General features: G+C 65.1%; 5 protein-coding genes across 10 annotated transcripts in view; 2 read left to right on the forward strand and 3 right to left on the reverse strand.

Moving 5' to 3' along the window:
- The window catches only part of CRLF1 (cytokine receptor like factor 1), a 6339-nt gene extending 1259 nt beyond the window's left edge, over positions 1-5080 (forward strand). Inside the window, exons 2-8 of the mRNA XM_021378847.1 lie at positions 2039-2317; positions 2812-2941; positions 3164-3333; positions 3483-3640; positions 3719-3887; positions 4134-4316; positions 4423-5080. Of these exons, the coding sequence (XP_021234522.1) occupies positions 2039-2317; positions 2812-2941; positions 3164-3333; positions 3483-3640; positions 3719-3887; positions 4134-4316; positions 4423-4439 (1106 nt within the window). The 3' untranslated portion in view covers positions 4440-5080. The remainder of the gene's footprint in view (positions 1-2038; positions 2318-2811; positions 2942-3163; positions 3334-3482; positions 3641-3718; positions 3888-4133; positions 4317-4422) is intronic.
- C27H19orf60 (chromosome 27 C19orf60 homolog) lies at positions 5223-7036 on the reverse strand. 2 transcript variants are annotated; one of them, XM_021378851.1, is made up of 5 exons: positions 6962-7036; positions 6633-6715; positions 6137-6341; positions 5971-6059; positions 5223-5699 (listed from the first exon to the last, which is right to left on the reverse strand). In XM_021378851.1, the coding sequence occupies exons 1-5, from the start codon at positions 6962-6964 to the stop codon at positions 5627-5629; spliced, it is 453 nt and encodes a 150-aa protein (XP_021234526.1). In that variant the 5' UTR covers positions 6965-7036; the 3' UTR covers positions 5223-5626. The 2 variants fall into 2 exon arrangements, with proteins under 2 accessions (XP_021234526.1, XP_021234525.1); XM_021378850.1 differs by lacking the exon at positions 6962-7036 and having other exon boundaries at positions 5224-5699; positions 6137-6955.
- Positions 7228-8332, reverse strand: UBA52 (ubiquitin A-52 residue ribosomal protein fusion product 1). Of its 2 annotated transcripts, none has more exons than XM_021378849.1 (5): positions 8226-8332; positions 7894-8012; positions 7716-7802; positions 7526-7628; positions 7228-7371 (listed from the first exon to the last, which is right to left on the reverse strand). In XM_021378849.1, the coding sequence occupies exons 1-5, from the start codon at positions 8327-8329 to the stop codon at positions 7278-7280; spliced, it is 507 nt and encodes a 168-aa protein (XP_021234524.1). In that variant the 5' UTR covers positions 8330-8332; the 3' UTR covers positions 7228-7277. The 2 variants fall into 2 exon arrangements, with proteins under 2 accessions (XP_021234524.1, XP_021234523.1); XM_021378848.1 differs by having other exon boundaries at positions 8136-8228.
- Positions 9429-10932, reverse strand: KXD1 (KxDL motif containing 1). Its single transcript, XM_021378825.1, has 4 exons — positions 10631-10932; positions 10382-10534; positions 10227-10273; positions 9429-9874 (listed from the first exon to the last, which is right to left on the reverse strand). The coding sequence occupies exons 1-4, from the start codon at positions 10723-10725 to the stop codon at positions 9639-9641; spliced, it is 531 nt and encodes a 176-aa protein (XP_021234500.1). The 5' UTR covers positions 10726-10932; the 3' UTR covers positions 9429-9638.
- On the forward strand, positions 11020-16746 carry FKBP8 (FK506 binding protein 8). Of its 4 annotated transcripts, none has more exons than XM_021378822.1 (9): positions 11020-11244; positions 11682-11985; positions 12119-12288; positions 12420-12508; positions 12688-12905; positions 12980-13152; positions 13246-13323; positions 15340-15477; positions 15936-16744. In XM_021378822.1, exons 2-9 carry the CDS (start codon positions 11709-11711, stop codon positions 16020-16022), a joined length of 1230 nt encoding a protein of 409 aa, XP_021234497.1. In that variant the 5' UTR covers positions 11020-11244; positions 11682-11708; the 3' UTR covers positions 16023-16744. The 4 variants fall into 4 exon arrangements, with proteins under 4 accessions (XP_021234497.1, XP_021234496.1, XP_021234495.1 ...); XM_021378821.1 differs by lacking the exon at positions 11020-11244 and adding an exon at positions 11247-11384 and having other exon boundaries at positions 15936-16746; XM_021378820.1 differs by lacking the exon at positions 11020-11244 and adding an exon at positions 11354-11396 and having other exon boundaries at positions 15936-16746.

Here is a 17479-nt window from a genome sequence, read left to right on the forward strand (position 1 = left end):
CCCCCCTTCTCCCCCATCAGAACAATAGGGAGCGCCCACCCCTGCGGAGAACAACGGATCGCCCCCAAAAAAGGGGAGCGGGTCCCTGGAGGGGTTCCTTGCTGGGGGGGTGGAGTTGGGGACCGGAGTGGAGGTGCCACATCTGGGGTGGGCTCTGCGCTGGGGGTCCCGTGGCGGTGCCTTTGGGGTCCCGCGGGGCGTGGGGCCGCGAGCGCGGAGCGGCCCCGTTCCCGTTCCCCACCGCTGGAGGTTCGGCTCCTCCCGGCCATGGGGATTTCTCGGGGCGACGTTCCCCCGGCGGGTCCCGGCCCGGGGTGGCAGCGTGGTGGCACCGCGGTCCCCATCCCCGTGGGCTCGCGTGGCCCGAGCGCTGCGGGTCATTCACGGGAAGCGTCCCGGAGCGCCGAGCGGGGCAGGGCCGCGAAAGCGGCCGCGGCGGGGAAGCAAAACGCGGTGGGAACGAGAAGGGAAAGAGCTCTCCGGGATCCCACGGAGCCCGTAGGGCTGCGGGGCGGCGCGGGGCTCCGGAGCTCAGCCCCACTGCGGCACCCCCGCCCCACGGCCGCAGGGACCCCCAGGTCCCGTCCCGCGGAGCCGTGCCCCCGTGGCCCCCACCTCCTTTGTCCCGCGGCGGAGCTCCGACCCGCGGCCCCGACGTGCGGCAGCGCTGGAACGGGCGCAGCCAAATCTCCTTTTAGAGAGCGAAGTTCCGCGCTGGAATGCCGAGAGCCGAGGGACGGGCACCAGAGCCGCCACCGGGAGAGGGGGAGCGGAGCGGGACGCGGCCCCGTCGCTTCACACCCGTTTTTTTCTTTATTTTTCAGCGCCGCCCAAATCTCCTTTTGTTCTTGGGAGCAATCGCTGCTTTAGATCTCGGCGAGCCCCCATAAATGTGACGGGGCTCTCGGGCGCTTTGCTCCCGCAGCCCTTAAAACGCCGCTGCGTAAAACCGAAATGCAGCCCGGCCCTTCGGAAGAGGAGCGCGAACGTTCCCGGCACCCTGGCAATGTGCTTTTACTTTATGGCGTTACTTAACACCTGATCAGCATTTTGCTTTTTTCCACCATAGGAACGCAATAAAACCCCGCGCAGGTATTCGCGCTGCGCATTCCACCGCCCCCCGGCCCGCTCCGCTCCCATCTGAAAACTTCACACTTTTCCCTTTTATAACACGTGTTCGGCTGCAAAAAAAAAAAAAAAAAAAGAAAGAAAAAAAAGAAAGAATGGGGCTGTGAGAGGAGGAAGCTAAAGGGACGCGGCCCGAGCGCGGCGTGCTTAGCACTGCGAGCGTTCAGATCGGCTGCAGTTGGGGCTGGGGGCTGCCCATGGGGAGACAGAGCCGGGTGGGCTGGGGGGGGGGGCTGCAGCCCACCCGGGTGCAGGGGGCTGTTAGGAGCCCTCCTTCCCCCCCCCCACCCCCAAGTACCGAGGGGCACGCGGGGCCGCACCGAGCTGCCGGCGGCTGCTGAAAGCCGATCGGGGCCGGGAGGTCGGAGGGGAGCGGAGGTCGAGGCGCTTTCCGGGAGGTAATTAGCGATATGAGCCCGGCACGCGCGGCCCTGCAGCGCCTCGGCAATGAGTGCTGGGGGACGTCAGCCCCGCGTCGCTCCCCCCCCGCCCCCCGCAGAACCTGCTCCGTGCGAACAACGCGCTCTGCTTTGGAGCCCTTCGGTGCACGGCTTGCTCTCCTCCCCGAGCAGCGAAGCGAGGGCGGTGGGTCCTGGGGGGGCTCCTGGTGGGGGCGTGGGTTCCCCCCGTAACCCCGCAGCGCAGCGCAGTGGCACCTGGTTTGCATTAGGGCTCAGCGGTGCGGTGCACGCCACGGAGGGACGCCGGTGAGCGATGGGGAGCGAAAAAACCAAACCGCCCCGAAACTTCCCGTAGTCGCTTTCAAATGAGGGGGGCAAAAAGCAGAGCCCAGCCCCACACCGGGCACGGGGCAATGCGCGCCGGCACCCCAACGGCACCGAGCCCACGGAGAGCGCCCGTGCCGTGCTGCGCCGCGCATCGCTCCCCTTCCCGTTGTCTCCGGCCGCAGACCCGGCGGTGATCTCCCCGCAGGACCCCACGCTGCTCATCGGCTCCTCCCTGACCGCCACCTGCACCGTCAGCGCCGACCTCCGCCTGCGCGCGCAGGACCTGTACTGGACGCTGAACGGCCGCCGCCTGCCCGCCGCCTCCTACGCCGCGCTCGGCCCCACCACGCTCAGCGTGGCCCTCGCCCGCCTCAACGGCTCCCGGCAGCAGTCGGGGGACAACCTGGTGTGCCACAGCCGGGACGGCGGCATCCTGGCCGGCTCCTGCCTCTATGTTGGACGTACGTCGGGCGCGCGGCCCCGAGCGCGGCGTCTCCGTCGCGCCGTTGTCGCCCCTCGTTGCAGCGCTGTCGCCCCTCGGCCGCTGCCCCACGCAGCAGAGCAGGCGGTTCTGGGCACCTCGCGCTGGAATTACAGTTGTCCGAATCAATAATCGTTAAGATTTTATCTCGGGCTATTTTAAGGATGATTTTACGGTCTAAGAATACAGAGGCTCAACTTGGAACGGAGCGCTTGGGTTTTATTTATTTATTTAGTTAGTTTGGTTGCCGTTCCCAAAAGAAAACAGCTCCGGAGCTTAGCACAGCCTGCAGCCCTCCGGCTGCTCCATGGGGCAGGGGGGCGGGGGTCTTGGTGACACTGACCCCATGGGGCTGCTGGGGGTGTTTGTGGCACTGTCCCCAGTAGGCATTGGCTTGCAGAACCAACGCGTGGTCCCTTTGGGTGCCGCTCATGGAGCCCCTTCATGTCCCGTTGTCCCTTTGTCCTCTTCCAGTGCCCCCAGAAAAACCAGTCAACATCTCCTGCTGGTCCAAGAACATGAAGGACCTCACCTGCACGTGGGCCCCGGGGACAGAGGGGGAGACCTTCCTGCACACCAACTACACGCTCAAGTACAAGCTCCGGTAGGCGCCCGCGGGGGGATTCCTCCCCTTCCTCCCAGCGTGAACGTGGGATTTTGAGGGCTTACAGGGGGAGCTTTGGGGCGGTGTGGGGACGGTAACCCAACACCGCTGCTGACGGCGTTAAATGGCGGATAAACGAGGCGCGGGCCCGGCGCGGCGCTTTCCTTGGGCAGGTGTGCGGGTCCCGCTGGGCTCACAGCCCCGGGGCCGTGCTCGTCACAGGTGGTACGGCCGCGACAACACGTGCCAGGAATACCACACGGCCGGCCCCTACTCCTGCCACATCCCCAAGGACCTGGCCCTCTTCACGCCCTATGAGATCTGGGTGGAAGCCTCCAACCGCCTGGGGGTGGCCGTGTCCGACGTCGTCATGTTGGACATCCTTGACGTGGGTGAGCGTTGGGTTCCAGGGCCCTGGGGGGAGTGGGGTTGGGTTGAACCCCACTGGGGGTGGTTGGGGTTGGGCCGAACCCATTACCCATTGAGGGTGGTTGGGATTGGCCCTGAACCCACTGGGGACGGCTGTCCCCTTTGCCTGCAGTCACCACCGACCCGCCCTCCGACGTGCATGTCAGCCGCGTGGGTGACCTGGAGGACCAGCTGAGCGTGCGCTGGAGCTCGCCACCCGCTCTGAAGGATTTCCTCTTCCAAGCCAAGTACCAGATCCAGTACCGCGTGGAGGACAGCTCGGAGTGGAAGGTCGGGGGGCACCAACGGGGCGGTGCTGCCCACCTGTGGGTCGGTGCCGTGGTTCTGAGCCGTGCCCTCGCCCCGCAGGTGGTGGACGATGTGGGCAACCAGACCTCGTGCCGCCTGGCCGGCCTGCGCCCCGGCACCGTCTACTTCGTCCAGGTGCGCTGCAACCCCTTCGGCATCTACGGCTCCAAGAAGGCCGGCATCTGGAGCGACTGGAGCAACCCCACGGCCGCCTCCACGCCGCGCAGCGGTGAGCGCCGCCGCCTGAGCCCCCTCCCCAGCTGCTCCCCCCCTTTCCTGTGCTCGCACTGAGGCCGTTCCCACTGTGTGCCCGGCACCTGGATTTCTTGCAAAGGAGCCAATTCCCCGCTCTGATTTCCCAGCGGGGAGGCGGAGAGCCACGCGTTTCCCTGCCCCAGGTCCTCCCTCCGCTCCTGGCGCCAGGGATGGGCCGGCAGCGCTGCACTGAGCCCCCGTCCCCTCCCTGTCCCCGCAGAGCGCGCGGCGGGGGGCTGCGACCCCAAGGGCGGCGAGCAGAACACGACGCTGCGGCGGGAGCTGAAGCAGTTCTTTGGGTGGGTGAAGAAGCATTCCTATGGCTGCTCCAACCTCAGCATCAAGCTGTACGACCAGTGGCGCGTGTGGCTGCAGAAATCCCACAAAACACGCAACCAGGTAGGTAAGGAGCCTTTCACACTTCTTTCTCCCCACCGCGGGGCTGCGGACCCCCCCGGCGTCCCCCTCTCCGAGGGTGGCCTCGAAGCAGGGCCCTGCTCTCTCCGCAGGTTCTACCCGGCGATAAGTTGTAGCCCCCGCGGGGCTGAGCGCCGGCAGCACCGCACCGGGTGTCCGAAGCCCCCCCGGGGCCGCCCGCCCCGTCCCTGCCACCACAGCGCACTGAGGGGGGGCTCAGCGGTGGCCGGAGCTCGGCGCAGCCCTGCAACTCGCTGCAGGGGGGTTCCGCTGAGGGGGGGGGCTGGGGCTGGGGCTGGCCCTGGCAGCCCCCTGGGGGCGGTGGCAGTGCTGTGGGCCCCCCAGGAGCGCAGCCCCCGTGGCAGTGAAGGGACCCCCCAGCCTCACCCGGAGCCTTTGTTCCTTAATCACGACCTGGAGCAGCAGTTGGGGTGAAGGGGGGTGGGGGCTCCCCGTGGCCCCCAAACCTGGGGGGTGCAGCCCCCCCCCAGGATGCAGCTTGGGTGTTTTGGAGGGGCCACGGGTGCCCATGGGGCCACGTGCGAGCGCATGGGGGGGTCCATCCCCAGAGAGCTGCGTGGGGCTGGTTTGAGGCTGCTGGGGTTTGCCCAGTGCCTGCTCCAATTTTGATTCAAACCAGCCTTATTTTGGTTACATTTCAGTCAATTAGGAACAGATTTAAGCTTAATGCCAATAAACCTCGTTAAACCCCACTGGGGCCTGCGTCAGTGGAGCAGCAGCAGCGCACGGGGACGTGGATGCAGCGGGCAGCCAAGCACTGGGACAGGGCCACGTCCTTGTCACCACGTCCCCGGGCTCCTCAGGGGGACCGAGCTGGGGACAGGGACATGAGTGGTGATGGGGGAGGGTGCAAACCCTTCAGACCACACGGCTCAGGGGATGTTTTTATTGGGGGTAACCACAAAGGGTGCGTGCTGGGTGCTGTCCCCATTCTCAGAGCCAGCCCGCAGTGGCTGGGGGGCAGTGGATGTCCCCAGGGCCCGGGGCAGCGATGGCAGTGCCTGTCCCCATGGGGCCCCCCTGGCACCCAGGGGGCTCAGAGCAAGGGGTTCACTGGTTCCAAGCCCCACTGTGCTCAGCAGAGCGCGGGCACAAGTCCAGCCCTGTGTGCACCCACCTGCCGAGGGATGCTCAGGATGTGGGAGGACTCTCCACCCAAGGAATGGGGCCGAGGCGGGGGGGCAGGTGCCCACCTCGCTGGGGGTGGGAGTGGGGCAGGGGGCCCCGCAGCGCTCTGCTGTACGGCCCCTGCAGCCGTTCCCACGGGGACGCCCATCACTCGGCTTCTTCCGAATCGTACTTGAGGTCTTGGAGAATTTCGCTGATTGCCTCGATGGTTTTAATTAGCCTACAAGAGCGGATGGAAACTATAAATAAAGCCCATATGGAGCGTATTATCCGGGCCGCCTCACGCTCCCCGCGCTGTTTATGAAACACTCAGCCCGGGGAGGCTGATGGGAGCGCGGCCGCGCGGCATCGCCAAACAATCCGGAGGGCTCCAAACAAGAGCTCTTTTGAAGGCACCATCTGGGCCCCCTCCGGCCCCGCTGGAGGAAAGGGAGGGCGGGAAGGGGGGGCTCCCAGCCCCAAGACGAGGGGACCAGGGGGTACCCACCGACCTGTGCTTGAGCTCCCGCACCTCCTGCTGATGGGTGTCCACGCTGGGCTCATCCTGCGCCCGCTGCCGGGCCAGCTGGAGCTGCGCTGTCTGCAGGGGGACGCGCGGGGGCTGAGCCCACCCCATTCAGGTGGCAGCGGGACCCCCCCCCCAGGCCCGGCACTCACCAGCTGCAGCTTCTCCTGCTCGCGCTCCTGGAGGCGGGTGAGGTGCTGGGCCAGGTCGGGGCGGCCGAGCTCACCCCGCAGGCGGCCCTGGAGCTGCAGCACCTCCCGGGAGATGCCGCTGAAGGCCGCCGTGACCTCGTGCACCAGCTGCCGGTACCGGGGGAAGTCGTAGTGCGGGGCGCTGCTCAGGTACGCGCGGTGGCCTCTGGGGAATGAAAGCAGAACAACGGCACCAAAAAATGTCGCTGTCGCCGTAACCGGGAGCGCGATGCCACGCAGTGCTGTTCCCACCGGGGGGTGATTTTTTTTTTTTGGGGGGGGGGTGGTTCCCGTTGCCCTCCTGGGGAAGGAAACCATCCCCTGCCTGCTGCTACGTGGGGGTGGGAGCGGGCGTCCCCGCCGGCTGCAGCTCGTTCCGTACGGATGCGTAAAGGAGGGACGGGGGAATCCATCCCCGTGGGGGCCCGTCCCGGCGGCCCCCGCTGCCGGTACTCACTCCTCGAAGAGCCGGTACGTCTCCACGCGCTCTCCCTGCAGAGCGTAGAAGCGCTGAAGCAGCGCCCGCAGCGCCTCGTCGGTCTGCAGGGACAGAGGGGGCCGTGGGGCACCGGCACAGCGCTGCCCCCCCGCCCCGAGCCCCGCTCCCGGAGCTCAGAACGGCTCCGCGTGCTCGATTCTGCCGGACCGGAGCCGAGCACGGAGCGCCCGAGCTCCGCCGTACCGCTACCGGAGACCCCGGCCACGCACGCACGGTCCGGTCGCGGTGCGTAGGGACCCCGCAGCCCCACGAAACCGGACGGTTACCGACCCCCCCACCCCGCTCACCATGGCCGGGCCGCTCCCGGGGCGGAGCGAAGCGCGCAGGCCCGGCGGGGGCGGAGCACAGCGCAACGCGGCACCGCCGCCACCTGCAGGCACCGCCGGGCAGCGCCCCGGTCCCCCCCGCACCACCGGGGCCCCCTCCCGCCTCGGGAACCTTGTCCCGCCCCGAGCACCGGGACACCCCCCAGCACACAGCCCCGGTGCGATCCCTGCTGCGGCCTCGTGTTTATGGAAAACCAATCCCTTTGGATGCAAGCGACAGGACACGGTTTGAACGCAGATGCTTTATTAGGAGAGCGCAGCGCGGGGCAGAGCAGCTCTACTTGACCTTCTTCTTGGGGCGCAGGTTGTTGGTGTGGCCGCACTTCTTCTTGCGGCAGTTGACAGCGCGAGGATGGAGGCGAGCGTAGCACCTGGAAAGGAGCACAGAGCCCGTCACCGGGGGGGCCCTAAAACCTCTCCTGGGTCAGAGCTGGTAAACCCCAGCGCATGGATACCACGGGGGGAGGCTGAGGGGGATTAACGGGGCTGACACAGGTACGGGTACCCCCCCCACCGGGGCCGTACTTGCGGCAGATCATCTTATCGCAGTTGTACTTCTGGGCCAACTGCCGCAGGGAGGGCTCAATGATGCCCCCGCGCAGACGCAGCACCAGGTGCAGGGTGGACTCTGAAACGGAGATAAACGTCACCGGGGGGCCGAGAAGCAGCCGCCCCCCCCCCCCCCCCGTGCCTGCACCGGGCCCAGCACTGGCACCTTTCTGGATGTTGTAGTCAGCGAGCGTGCGGCCATCCTCCAGCTGCTTCCCCGCGAAGATCAGGCGCTGCTGGTCGGGGGGGATCCCTGCGGAGGAGAACCGTTAACCGGGGGGTGGGGTGGGTGGGGGGACAGCGGCCCGGCGTGGGCAGCCGCGGAGGGTCCCGGCCAAGCGCACCTTCCTTGTCCTGGATCTTGGCCTTCACATTCTCGATGGTGTCATTGGGCTCCACCTCCAAGGTGATGGTTTTGCCCGTCAGCGTCTTCACGAAGATCTGCATCTTGGCACCGGTCCGCCTGGCGGGGGAGAGCGACAGCCGCGTCACCCCCCCACCCCGCCGCGGCCCGCGCGCGGCTCCCGCCGCAGCCCCAACGCCAGAGCGCGGCCCCAACGCAGGACGGCCCCCGGAGCTCCCCCACCTGCCCCCGGAACCGAGTCCCGCTCCCTGACACCGCCCCCTACGCTCCTCGCCCCGCTCCCGCCTCGCAGCCCGGCCCCGCCGCACGCACCGCGCCGCCTCGCCGCCGAGAAAAGAGCGACCGGAACCGGAACCCGCCCGTCGTGACGTCACATCCGCCCCACCCTCCCCGGCGCGCGCAGCCGCAATGCGCATGCGCCAGCGCCTCGGCGCGGTGTGAGGGAGCGCCGCGGGGCGGGGCCCGGTCTCGGTACCGGCGTGGCTCGGCCTGCGCTCGTTCCTTCGTCCCCACATCGCACAGCCACTGCTCCAAACCCTGTCCCAACCTCAGCCCGGCCCCTCGTCCCCCGCCCGCCCTATCTCCCGCAGGCAGCAGCCGGGCCGAGCCCGGCCCTGGCTGTGTCCTCCCCAGGAACGGAGGGAGCAGGCCCCAGGGCCCTCCCGGCAGCTGCAGCCGCCCCCGCGGGGCACTGAGGTACGGCGCGGGGCCGGGGCTCCTCCAGCGGGAGCGACGCTGCCACGAGGCGGCGGTGGCACGAGGCTGCTCGCAGTCCTGGCCTGCGTGCACGGGGAAATGGCGTTCCTTGAGGAAAACACCCGAACCCCGGGCTGGATTTTCTGTGCCAGCCTCGAAGACAGGGTTTTGCTGCTCTTACGGAATCGTCTGAGTTGGAAGGGATCTTCAAAGGCCATCTGTTCCAACCCCCCGCAATGAACAGGGACACCCACAGCTCAATCAGTGGCTCAGAGCCCCCTCCACCCCTTTGTGTCTCCAGGGATGGAGCATCCACCACCTCTTTGGGCAACCTGTGCCAGTGCTCCACCACCCTTATAGTAAAAAACTTTTTCCTTATATCTAGATGAAATCTCTCCTCTTTTAGTCTGAAACCATTTCTCCTTTTTCTACCACAACAGACCCTGCTGAAGAGAGCCTCCTTCTTTCTTACAGCTCCTTAGGTACACAAAGGCTGCTCTCAGCCCTCCTTGGAGCCTTCCCTTCTCCAGGCTGCACAGCCCCAGCTCTCAGCCTGTCCTTGTAGGGAAGCTGTTCCATCCCTCGGACCATCATTGTGGCCATCCTCTGGATGCACTCCAACAGGTCCATGTGTACTGACTCCACATCTGGACGCAGCGTTCCAGGTGAGGTCTCACCAGAGCAGAGGAACAGATCCCCTCCCTGGGGGATGCCTGGAAACCCAACCATGTCCTGGACTGTGAGGGCACATTGCTGGCTCGTGTCCAGCTTGCCATCCACCTCTGACTCTTCTGGACACACACACAAGAAAGGACAGGAGGCTTTTCAAATCCTCGTTTTACTCATTTGCCCATATCAAGTTGCAGGGTTTGCGCTACAGTGGCAGGTTTGAGGCAGTAGGGAGGATCCTTCAGCCCCTTCTTCACTCAGCCATCTCTTCCCAAAAATAAATGGCCAAAGGAACACGCAAATATAAATACAAGATAGAGAGTTCTCGGGGGCCCCGGCGATGGGGCAGAGCCATGCGCCTTAGTCCAGGTCGTTGGCAGTGTCTTCGTCTGTCAGACTCTGTCCGTTCACGGCCGGTAAATCGTACTGGCCCTGTGATAAATCCTCAAAATCCTGACTCATGGTGGGAGAGATGATGTCGGGGCTCGTGTCGCAGGACTCCGTGCTCTGCTCAGAGGTAGCAATGGTGGTTGTCGTGCTCTTTGGCACCGGGTCGAAGTCGTCGTCGTCTTCTAGAATAGGAGATTCGTGAATGTCTGGAAAGGAAGATGCAGACATTAGTAACTGCTTCAGCCGTGCACAACACCACGATGCGCTGCAAGGCCGGGGATGAGGGGTGCTCTCGCAGAAGGATTTGCTCCTTTGCTTGTACCAGTAATCAACCAAAAACTGATCCCACTTAAATGAGCAGCTATTTGTGGCTTTGTAACTTCCTACACCCACATTCAACATAAGAAAAAAGCTCTCCAGATTCTTAATGCAGCAGCTGCGTGCTGGCAGTCCTAAAGGGCCTGACTCCCACAGGCGGCACTGAAGGCGCGTTCTGGGGAGAGGGAACCTTCACGGGGGAAGAGAACGGATGGAAGCGCGGCAGAAGCAACCACTCACTGCTGAAAGCCTCCGGGTACTGCTTGGCCAGCTTCCCCTTCAGCGTCCTGCGGGAGGAGAGAGCCGGGTTCACAGATGGACACCACGCACACAGATCCCCTCCATCCGCGAGGTCCCCAGTGGCCACCGGGCCATCCCCTCCCGCCGCTGCCTACCGGATCCGACGGAAGATGCTGTCGAGGTCCTTCTTCATCTCCACCAGCGTCTTGGTGTGGTGCAGGAAGCGCTCGTTCATCTGCTGCATGCGCAGGCTCGACAGGTTGTTGAAGTTGAGCAGCATCTCATTCGTCTTCTCGAAGCGATCCAGCCTGCGTGGGGAGCGGCAGCTCGCGGCAGTTCCCACGGTTACATGCGGGCACTGGGGGCTGCCGCTCGCACGGGACCCCGCTTCCCCCGGGACTCACATGTTCTTCTGAGCCTGGATGATAGCGTTCACGTCCTCGGCGTTCACCATGCCCAGCACCCGCCCGCAGAACACCCGCGAGGCCGTGGGCTCCATCGCGCCGCTGCCTGAGGGACTGCGCTGCTCAGCGCCCCGGGACCCCCGGCCCCCGCCGTGCCCGGTAACGGAGCCCCCCCTCCCGCTTCCCGGTAACGGCGTGGGCACGAGCCCTTCTCGGTAGCCACGCCCCTCCCGCGGCAGCACCGGGGGCCGCTCCTTTCCCTCTCCCTTCACATGACGGGAGCGGCACCGGCGGCCGCGCCTCGCTTCCGGGTGCGGGGTCACGTCGAGCGCGACCCCGTGGCGTCACCGCGCACGTGCGTCACGGCGCTGGGCCGGAAGTGGTAGCGGTTGGGCCGAGGGAGGGGACCGGGAGCCCCAGGGCCGCCTCGGTACCGGAGCTCAGACTCGGGGGTCTCCTGGGCGATGGCCCGGCCGCGCAGGGGTTGAGCGGCGCGGGGAACCTCCGGGGGCATTCGTCACCCCCAGCCCGCGTAGGCGGGACACTGAGAGCTCACCGGGGCTACGGGCGGCGGGGAACACCTGCCCGGCGGGGGTCCCGGACCCGCGGAGCAGGTGCGGTGCGGCGGCCCCTTTAAGTCCGCGGCGCGCCGCTCTCGGCGCATCGATGAGGAGCGTTGGCGTCATCCAATGGCGTCGGTGGGGCGGGAGGCGGCGGCCCAATGGGAGCGCGGGGGCGGGGCCAGCGGACTCAGGTTCGCGGGCAGGTGGGAGCGGCGGGGGGCGCGCGGCGGCCGTTGCTAGGGGGAGTCCCGGCGCGTGACGGGGACGGTGACGTGGGGACCCCCGCCGGGCGCGCGCGCGGGAGAAAACACGTGGTGGAGGGGGGCGCGCGGGGCGGTGCTTCCAGGGGCTGGAACCGGTGCCTGGGGCCTCCCCGGTCCGGCCCCAACAACCCTGCCGGGAGAGCCCCGTGCGCTCCGGAGCCGCGCGGGGAGTGCTGGCGGCCTCGCCCCGGTGACCGTAGCGCCGGCTGTTCCTCTCTCCCGCAGAGTCGCTACTCTCCCTGCTCCGCCACGATGGCTTCCAGCGGGGACGAGACGAGCAGCGGCTCCCCGGGCCAGGCAGGCACTGGTACCGAATCGCCCTGCCCGGAACCGGCTGTGGCCGGCACCGCTCAGCTGGACAGCGCAGAGGATTTCGAGGTTCTAGAGGAGGACGAGGACGACCTGAGTGAGCTGCCACCACTGGAGGACATGGGACGGGCGCGGGGACCACTGCAGGAGGACTCCCAGTCCTCAGAGCAAGGCCCAGGGGGAGCAGCTGACGATCCCCAGGAATGGCTCGATGTCTTGGGTGAGAGTAGGGCAGGAGGGTGGCAGGGCATTCCCAGTATGCTTTGTCCGCTACAGAGGCTGAGTGTTGGGTTGGAAGTGAGGTTCTCCCTTCTGTACTATGGGCTGACCACCTCCGGCTTCTCTTGGCCCAGGGAGCGGCTTGCTGAAGAAGAAGACACTCATGCCAGGTCAGGGGGTGGAGAGCCGCCCCCGCAAGGGCCAGGAGGTGACTGTCCGTCTGAGGGCCACGCTGGAGGATGGCAGTGTGGTGGAGGAGAACCCCCGCCTCACCTTTACCCTGGGAGACTGCGATGTATTGCAGGTGGGGCTTGGAGGAAGCCGCCCTGATGTGTGCAACTTCACCCTGGGGGGAGACTTGGGGTTAGCAATGTCCTTGTTGGAGTCAGGATTGGCCCCTTTGCTCACCTTCTCCTGCAACATTGCTCCCTGTAGGCTCTGGACCTCTGTGTACAGCTTATGGAGATGGGAGAAACGGCTTTGATCATGTCAGATGCCAAGTACTGCTATGGTGCACAGGGCAGGTGAGCATAGAAAGTGTGGAATGGGATAGGGTAGGCCAAAACAGGGCAATGACAGCTGTCCCCAGTCCCCACTACCTCAACCTGGGCTCCTGCGGAGCCCCTGTGGCTCTGCTGTCACCTCTGGGATTGGTGAAGTTTGCAGTGGAGCCAGGCCTGAGCATGGCTTTGTGCCACTGCAGGAGCCCCGACATCCCACCCAACGCGGCCCTCACACTGGAGGTGGAGCTGCTGGAGGCTCAGGATGCACCAGACCTGGAGCTGCTCAGTGGGAAGGAGAAGATAGGCCTGGCCAACCGCAAGCGGGAGCGTGGTAACTTCTACTACCAGCAGGCAGATTATGTGCTGGCCATCAATTCCTATGATATCGCTCTCAAAGTCATCAGCTCCAGCTCAAAAGGTACCTGCTGCTGCCGTGAGTGAGGGCTGCCTGCACTTCCTTCCTGTTGTAACCCATCTCTGGGGTCTTTGCAGTTGATTTTACCCCAGATGAGGAGGCTGAGCTGCTGGACGTGAAGGTGAAATGTCTCAACAATCTGGCAGCCTCTCAGCTTAAACTGGACCATTATGAGGCAGCCCTGAAGTCCTGTAACCTTGTTCTGGAGCATCAGCCAGGGAACATCAAGGCACTTTTCCGAAAGGGCAAGGTGAGGTGTTGCCATCCCTCCTCTGCAGCAGGGTTGGGGAGGGGCGGGGGGCACACCTCAGTCACCTCCCTCAACCCCCACCTCACCTTCCAGGTCCTGGCCCAGCAGGGCGAGTACAGAGAGGCCATCCCCATCCTAAAGGCGGCTTTGAAGCTGGAGCCTTCAAACAAGGTAGGCTGGGTGTCCTCAGGGCTCTGTTCTTGTGGTCGTGTCCCTACAAACCTCAGTGTCCCCCACTGCTGTCACCAGTCTCCTCCATGCAGGGGTGGTGCACTGAGTGTCAGCACCCAGTGCTGCAATACCTGAACTTGGCTGAGATTGTGGGTTCCTTATCTCCATGTTGCGAGACTCTCTTGTTGTCCTTTGGCCCTTGTGGTAGCAGGGCTCTCTGCCAGCTCATCCCTGTTTCAGCAGCTCTGCCTGCATGGTCTGGCTTCCCTGGTGGCTTGTGCCATCGCTACGAGAAGTGAGGCAGAGCCAAGTACTTGCCATCTCGCTCAGCAGCCTGCAGTGTGATTCATTGGGCGGCCCCAGCAAGCCCAGACCTCGGTCCAGCGCCCAGGCCGGAGCAATCTCTGGGTCAGGAATTTCCTGTTGGTTAATGATCAGCTGCAGGACTGAAGCCTCAGGGAAGTCAAAAGCCTCAGCAATGCTGGGAAATGGCCCCAGCAGGAGCAAGGCTGGGAGCAGCAGGGGAGGTGCTGCCTGCAGTGGAAGCTTTGCTCCTGCATTGGCTCCTCGGTTTTATCCACCTCTTTTGTGGGCATTTCACCAAAGCATCACAGTTCACCTCGTGTTCCCTGGTGCCTGAAGGTCACGGGCAGCATGGAGCCCTGCAGGTGCTCGATGATCTTCACAGCACCCAGGGACCTTGTGCTCTGAGAGCCCTCATGGGGAAGGGCACGTGGGGTCTCCAGGTAGCACTTAGGCAGAGCGGGCAGCTTGGAAGAGGTGGGGGAGCAGCACTGGGACTACAGGGATGAGGGATGCTCTCCCCGCATGCCCTTCACGTCATTGCTGCTGGTAGGGCTGCAGCTCATCAGCCCATCTGGGTGAAGCTTTTAATTGAAAAGGAGCAAAAATCAAAATGCCCGGCAGTGACGTTACCGGTGAAACCACAAACAAATTACTGGCCTCTCCAGCTGCTTGCTGGGATTCGCGGGGATGTGGCAGTGCTGCTCCAGACGGCAGCGTTAAACACACATTAGTGAGTCACAGCGATGGCTACTGGTGGTGAAAACAGACTCGAGAAATGCTCCACCTGCCCTTGGATGAGGAAACCTGGTTGGGGCTGCCAGCACCTCCTAACTGGTGCAGTCCTTCAGGTCTCTTTCTAACCCCTTGGAAATTCACCATTGTGGAGATGCTGTTTGTCCGACACCAAAGCACCAAACCCAGCGGGTTTGCACCCTGCAGACCTCCAGAGCCTTGTGTTCAGGTGCCATGGCTTGGCGGTGCCCTGGCTGGTCGCTGTCCTGGTGCTTTGGGGCAGCCTCAGAGCCGCCTGCAGCACAGCATCCCCAGCAGAGGGCACAGCACAGCTGTGGCACCCGTGTGCCGCCTCCACCACATCCTGCTGCCACTGTTGGCTGGTGACATCGGCCCCCTCCACCACGGAGCAGGTCCCAGAGCCCTCGTGGTGCAGGACGCAGCAGGACATCCAGGTTTTGCCACAGTCTGGCTTCAGAGCAGGCTTGGTGTGAGCCTGCTTTCCCAGCCTTTTTCCAGACAGAAATGTGGAAGAGCTTTGGCTGGTCTCCTCCTTTGGCAGAAACTTTTCCACCTCGATTAAAGGAGAAAATCCTTTCCCGATGCCTGCCATTGGCTTCAGGCTCCTCTCCCCGCTGCCAGCAGGTGTTCCTTCATGTCACTTCCACAGGAAACAGGCTGCCAGCAAGGAGAAGCTTCTGCGGACAAAAAGGATGGGGCGTGCTCAGAGCTGCATTTTTAGGAGGCTTTGGCAGTATCACTCTAGAGGGGATGATGAAGGTTCTGAGGGTCCTGAGCAGGCAGGAAACCATGAGCCAGCCTGGTGCAGCCCCTCCATGCAGGGGAGCGAGGCAGCATCAAGCCATCAGCTCCTGCATGGCCAGGGGGGCCTCAGCCTGCTGTTATCTGCACCGTGGTCCCTGTCCCCTCCCCTGCACCATGGGTTTGATAACCACCATGCTGCACTCTTCTCCCCAGACCATCCATGCCGAGCTCTCAAAGCTGGTGAAGAAGCACGCGGACCAGAAGACGGTGGAGACAGAGATGTACAGGAAGATGCTTGGGAATCCCGGCACCGGCAGTGCCCCGGTGAAGTGCAAAGACAAGCTGCCCTGGGTAAGGGCTGGTGCTGGCATACAGGGGGATGGCAGAGCGCTGGGGCCACCCCTGGGGTGGGGACTGCAGGGGATGGGTCCCTTAGGACCAATGTGGTGCTGCTCCTGGGCGGGGGGGGCTGCCAAAGCGAGCCACTCTGGGCCGAGGGCCAGGAAATCGCTGATAGCCGCGGTGCTGCCGCCGCTCTGCCTGGCGATGGCAGCTGGAGGCTCTGGACTTTGCTCTCAGCTGGCTGTGCAGGTGGAAAGCGCTGTCAGCTGGGCGGCACACGCTGTCCCCTCGGACGTGCCGGCCACGCGCCGGGCAGAGCCGACGCAGCACTTGCCTTTTTGGGCTGTGTTATCTCGGATGCGCGTCGGGAGCTGTGCGCTGCCCCGCGGCCCCGTGCCAGCAGGCACGGCTGCACATCCCGGCTGAGGGGCGTCCCGTCACATTGCCAGTTTTTCTCTCCTCTTCAGTCCATCCCCTGGAAGTGGCTCTTCGGTGCGACAGCCATCGCGCTTGGTGGTGTGGCCCTATCTGTGGTCATCGCGGCAAGGAACTGAGGACGGCGGTGGGGGGCCCGGCGCTGGGATGTGCCTCGCTCCTGCCAGGGTGTCCATGGGGCTCCGCTCCCCTCCCGCTTCCCTGTGGACTCGCGGTACAGATGCTCTCCTGGCAGGAGGTACCACGTCCCCCCCACCCTGACCATCACCCCCACACCTCGTCCTGTTGGGGACAGAGCCGCAGGCAAAGCAGAGACCCCGCAGCCCTGAGTGCGTCAGGGGCAGCCTGACCTCCTGCGAGTGCTGCACGCAGTGACTGTTCCCAGCAGTGGGACCCGGGGAGGATGCAGCGGGCCCCGGCGCTGCTGTGATCCTGGCACAAGGCTGCTGGAGGAAGCTGGCTGGGTGTGAGCCCACTCTAAGGGACGTGGGGTGGATGTGCCTGGGGCACGTGCAATGAGATTCCCCCTGAGCTGAGGGGCTGCCGGGGAGCCCCAGCTCTGCCCTCCCCCTCCCCGCTCAGCATTTCCCCAGAGCGTGCAATGCCCACAGAAAGCCAAAGAACCCCGTGGAGTGAAGGACACAGAGAGAAGCACCATAGCCTGTGTCCAAGCTGATCATGTAGGTCCGGCCCTGCGGGGTCCCCCTTCCTGCCCTGCAGTTCCCCCCAGCCATGGGCCCACAGCCGCCAGCCCCGCTCTCAGCTCCGCTCCCAGGGGCCGTACGCACTGTCCCCCGACCCCGAACCAACTGTGAACTCCCAATAAAGGACAATTCGTGCACGGCTGGGCCTTGTTCTTCCCAGCGTGGGGTGCAGCAGTCCAACAGGGGCTGGGAGCTGCTGGCTGGGGGGCAGTGGGGAATTTTCTTGGGTGGGGGGAGTCACGCACATGGAAATAAAACCAACTCTGGCCCCAAGGGCTGCCCCTGGCAGAGGCTCCCTTTGCCCTTCGTGGGAGGGGGCCTGCGTACCCCCAGACTGTGCCTAGGGGCAGATGCTCTGCGGGAAGTGCGTGTCTGGGACCCTCGGGGCGTTGTGCCAGGCTGACGAGGGGGGGTTCCCCCACCACCTCCCGGGGACCCTCCGGGTACCGCCCGCCCGCAGCCCCCGGGTGCCCCTGCGGCCGCCCCAAACCACCCTTCCCGCCATGCCCCGCGGTCATCTTTTGCATATCCCCGCCCCTCCCTCTCGTCACCCAATCCGCTGCGGCGCCCTGTGAAGCTCGGCCAATGGGAGCGCGCTCTGCCCACCTCCTTCCCCCAGCAACAGGCTCTCCGGGTGGGCGGAGCCCTCCGAGCTCCGCCTCCAGCCGGTCATGAATAATGCACGAGGGGGGCGTGGCGGCGGCGGAGGCCCCGGCGGCCCAGGCGCGGAGGGGGAGACGGTCCCAAGATGGCGGCGCTGCAGGCGGAGCGCGGGTACGGGCTGTCCTGCGGCCGGCTGGGCCGCGGCACCCGCGTCTCCGTCTTCCACGTGAAGCTGACGGAGAGCGCCCTGCGCGCCTTCGAGAGCTACC

The sequence above is a fragment of the Numida meleagris genome, chromosome 27 (genome assembly GCF_002078875.1).
Source record: "Numida meleagris isolate 19003 breed g44 Domestic line chromosome 27, NumMel1.0, whole genome shotgun sequence".
Taxonomy (NCBI): Eukaryota; Metazoa; Chordata; class Aves; order Galliformes; family Numididae; genus Numida; species Numida meleagris.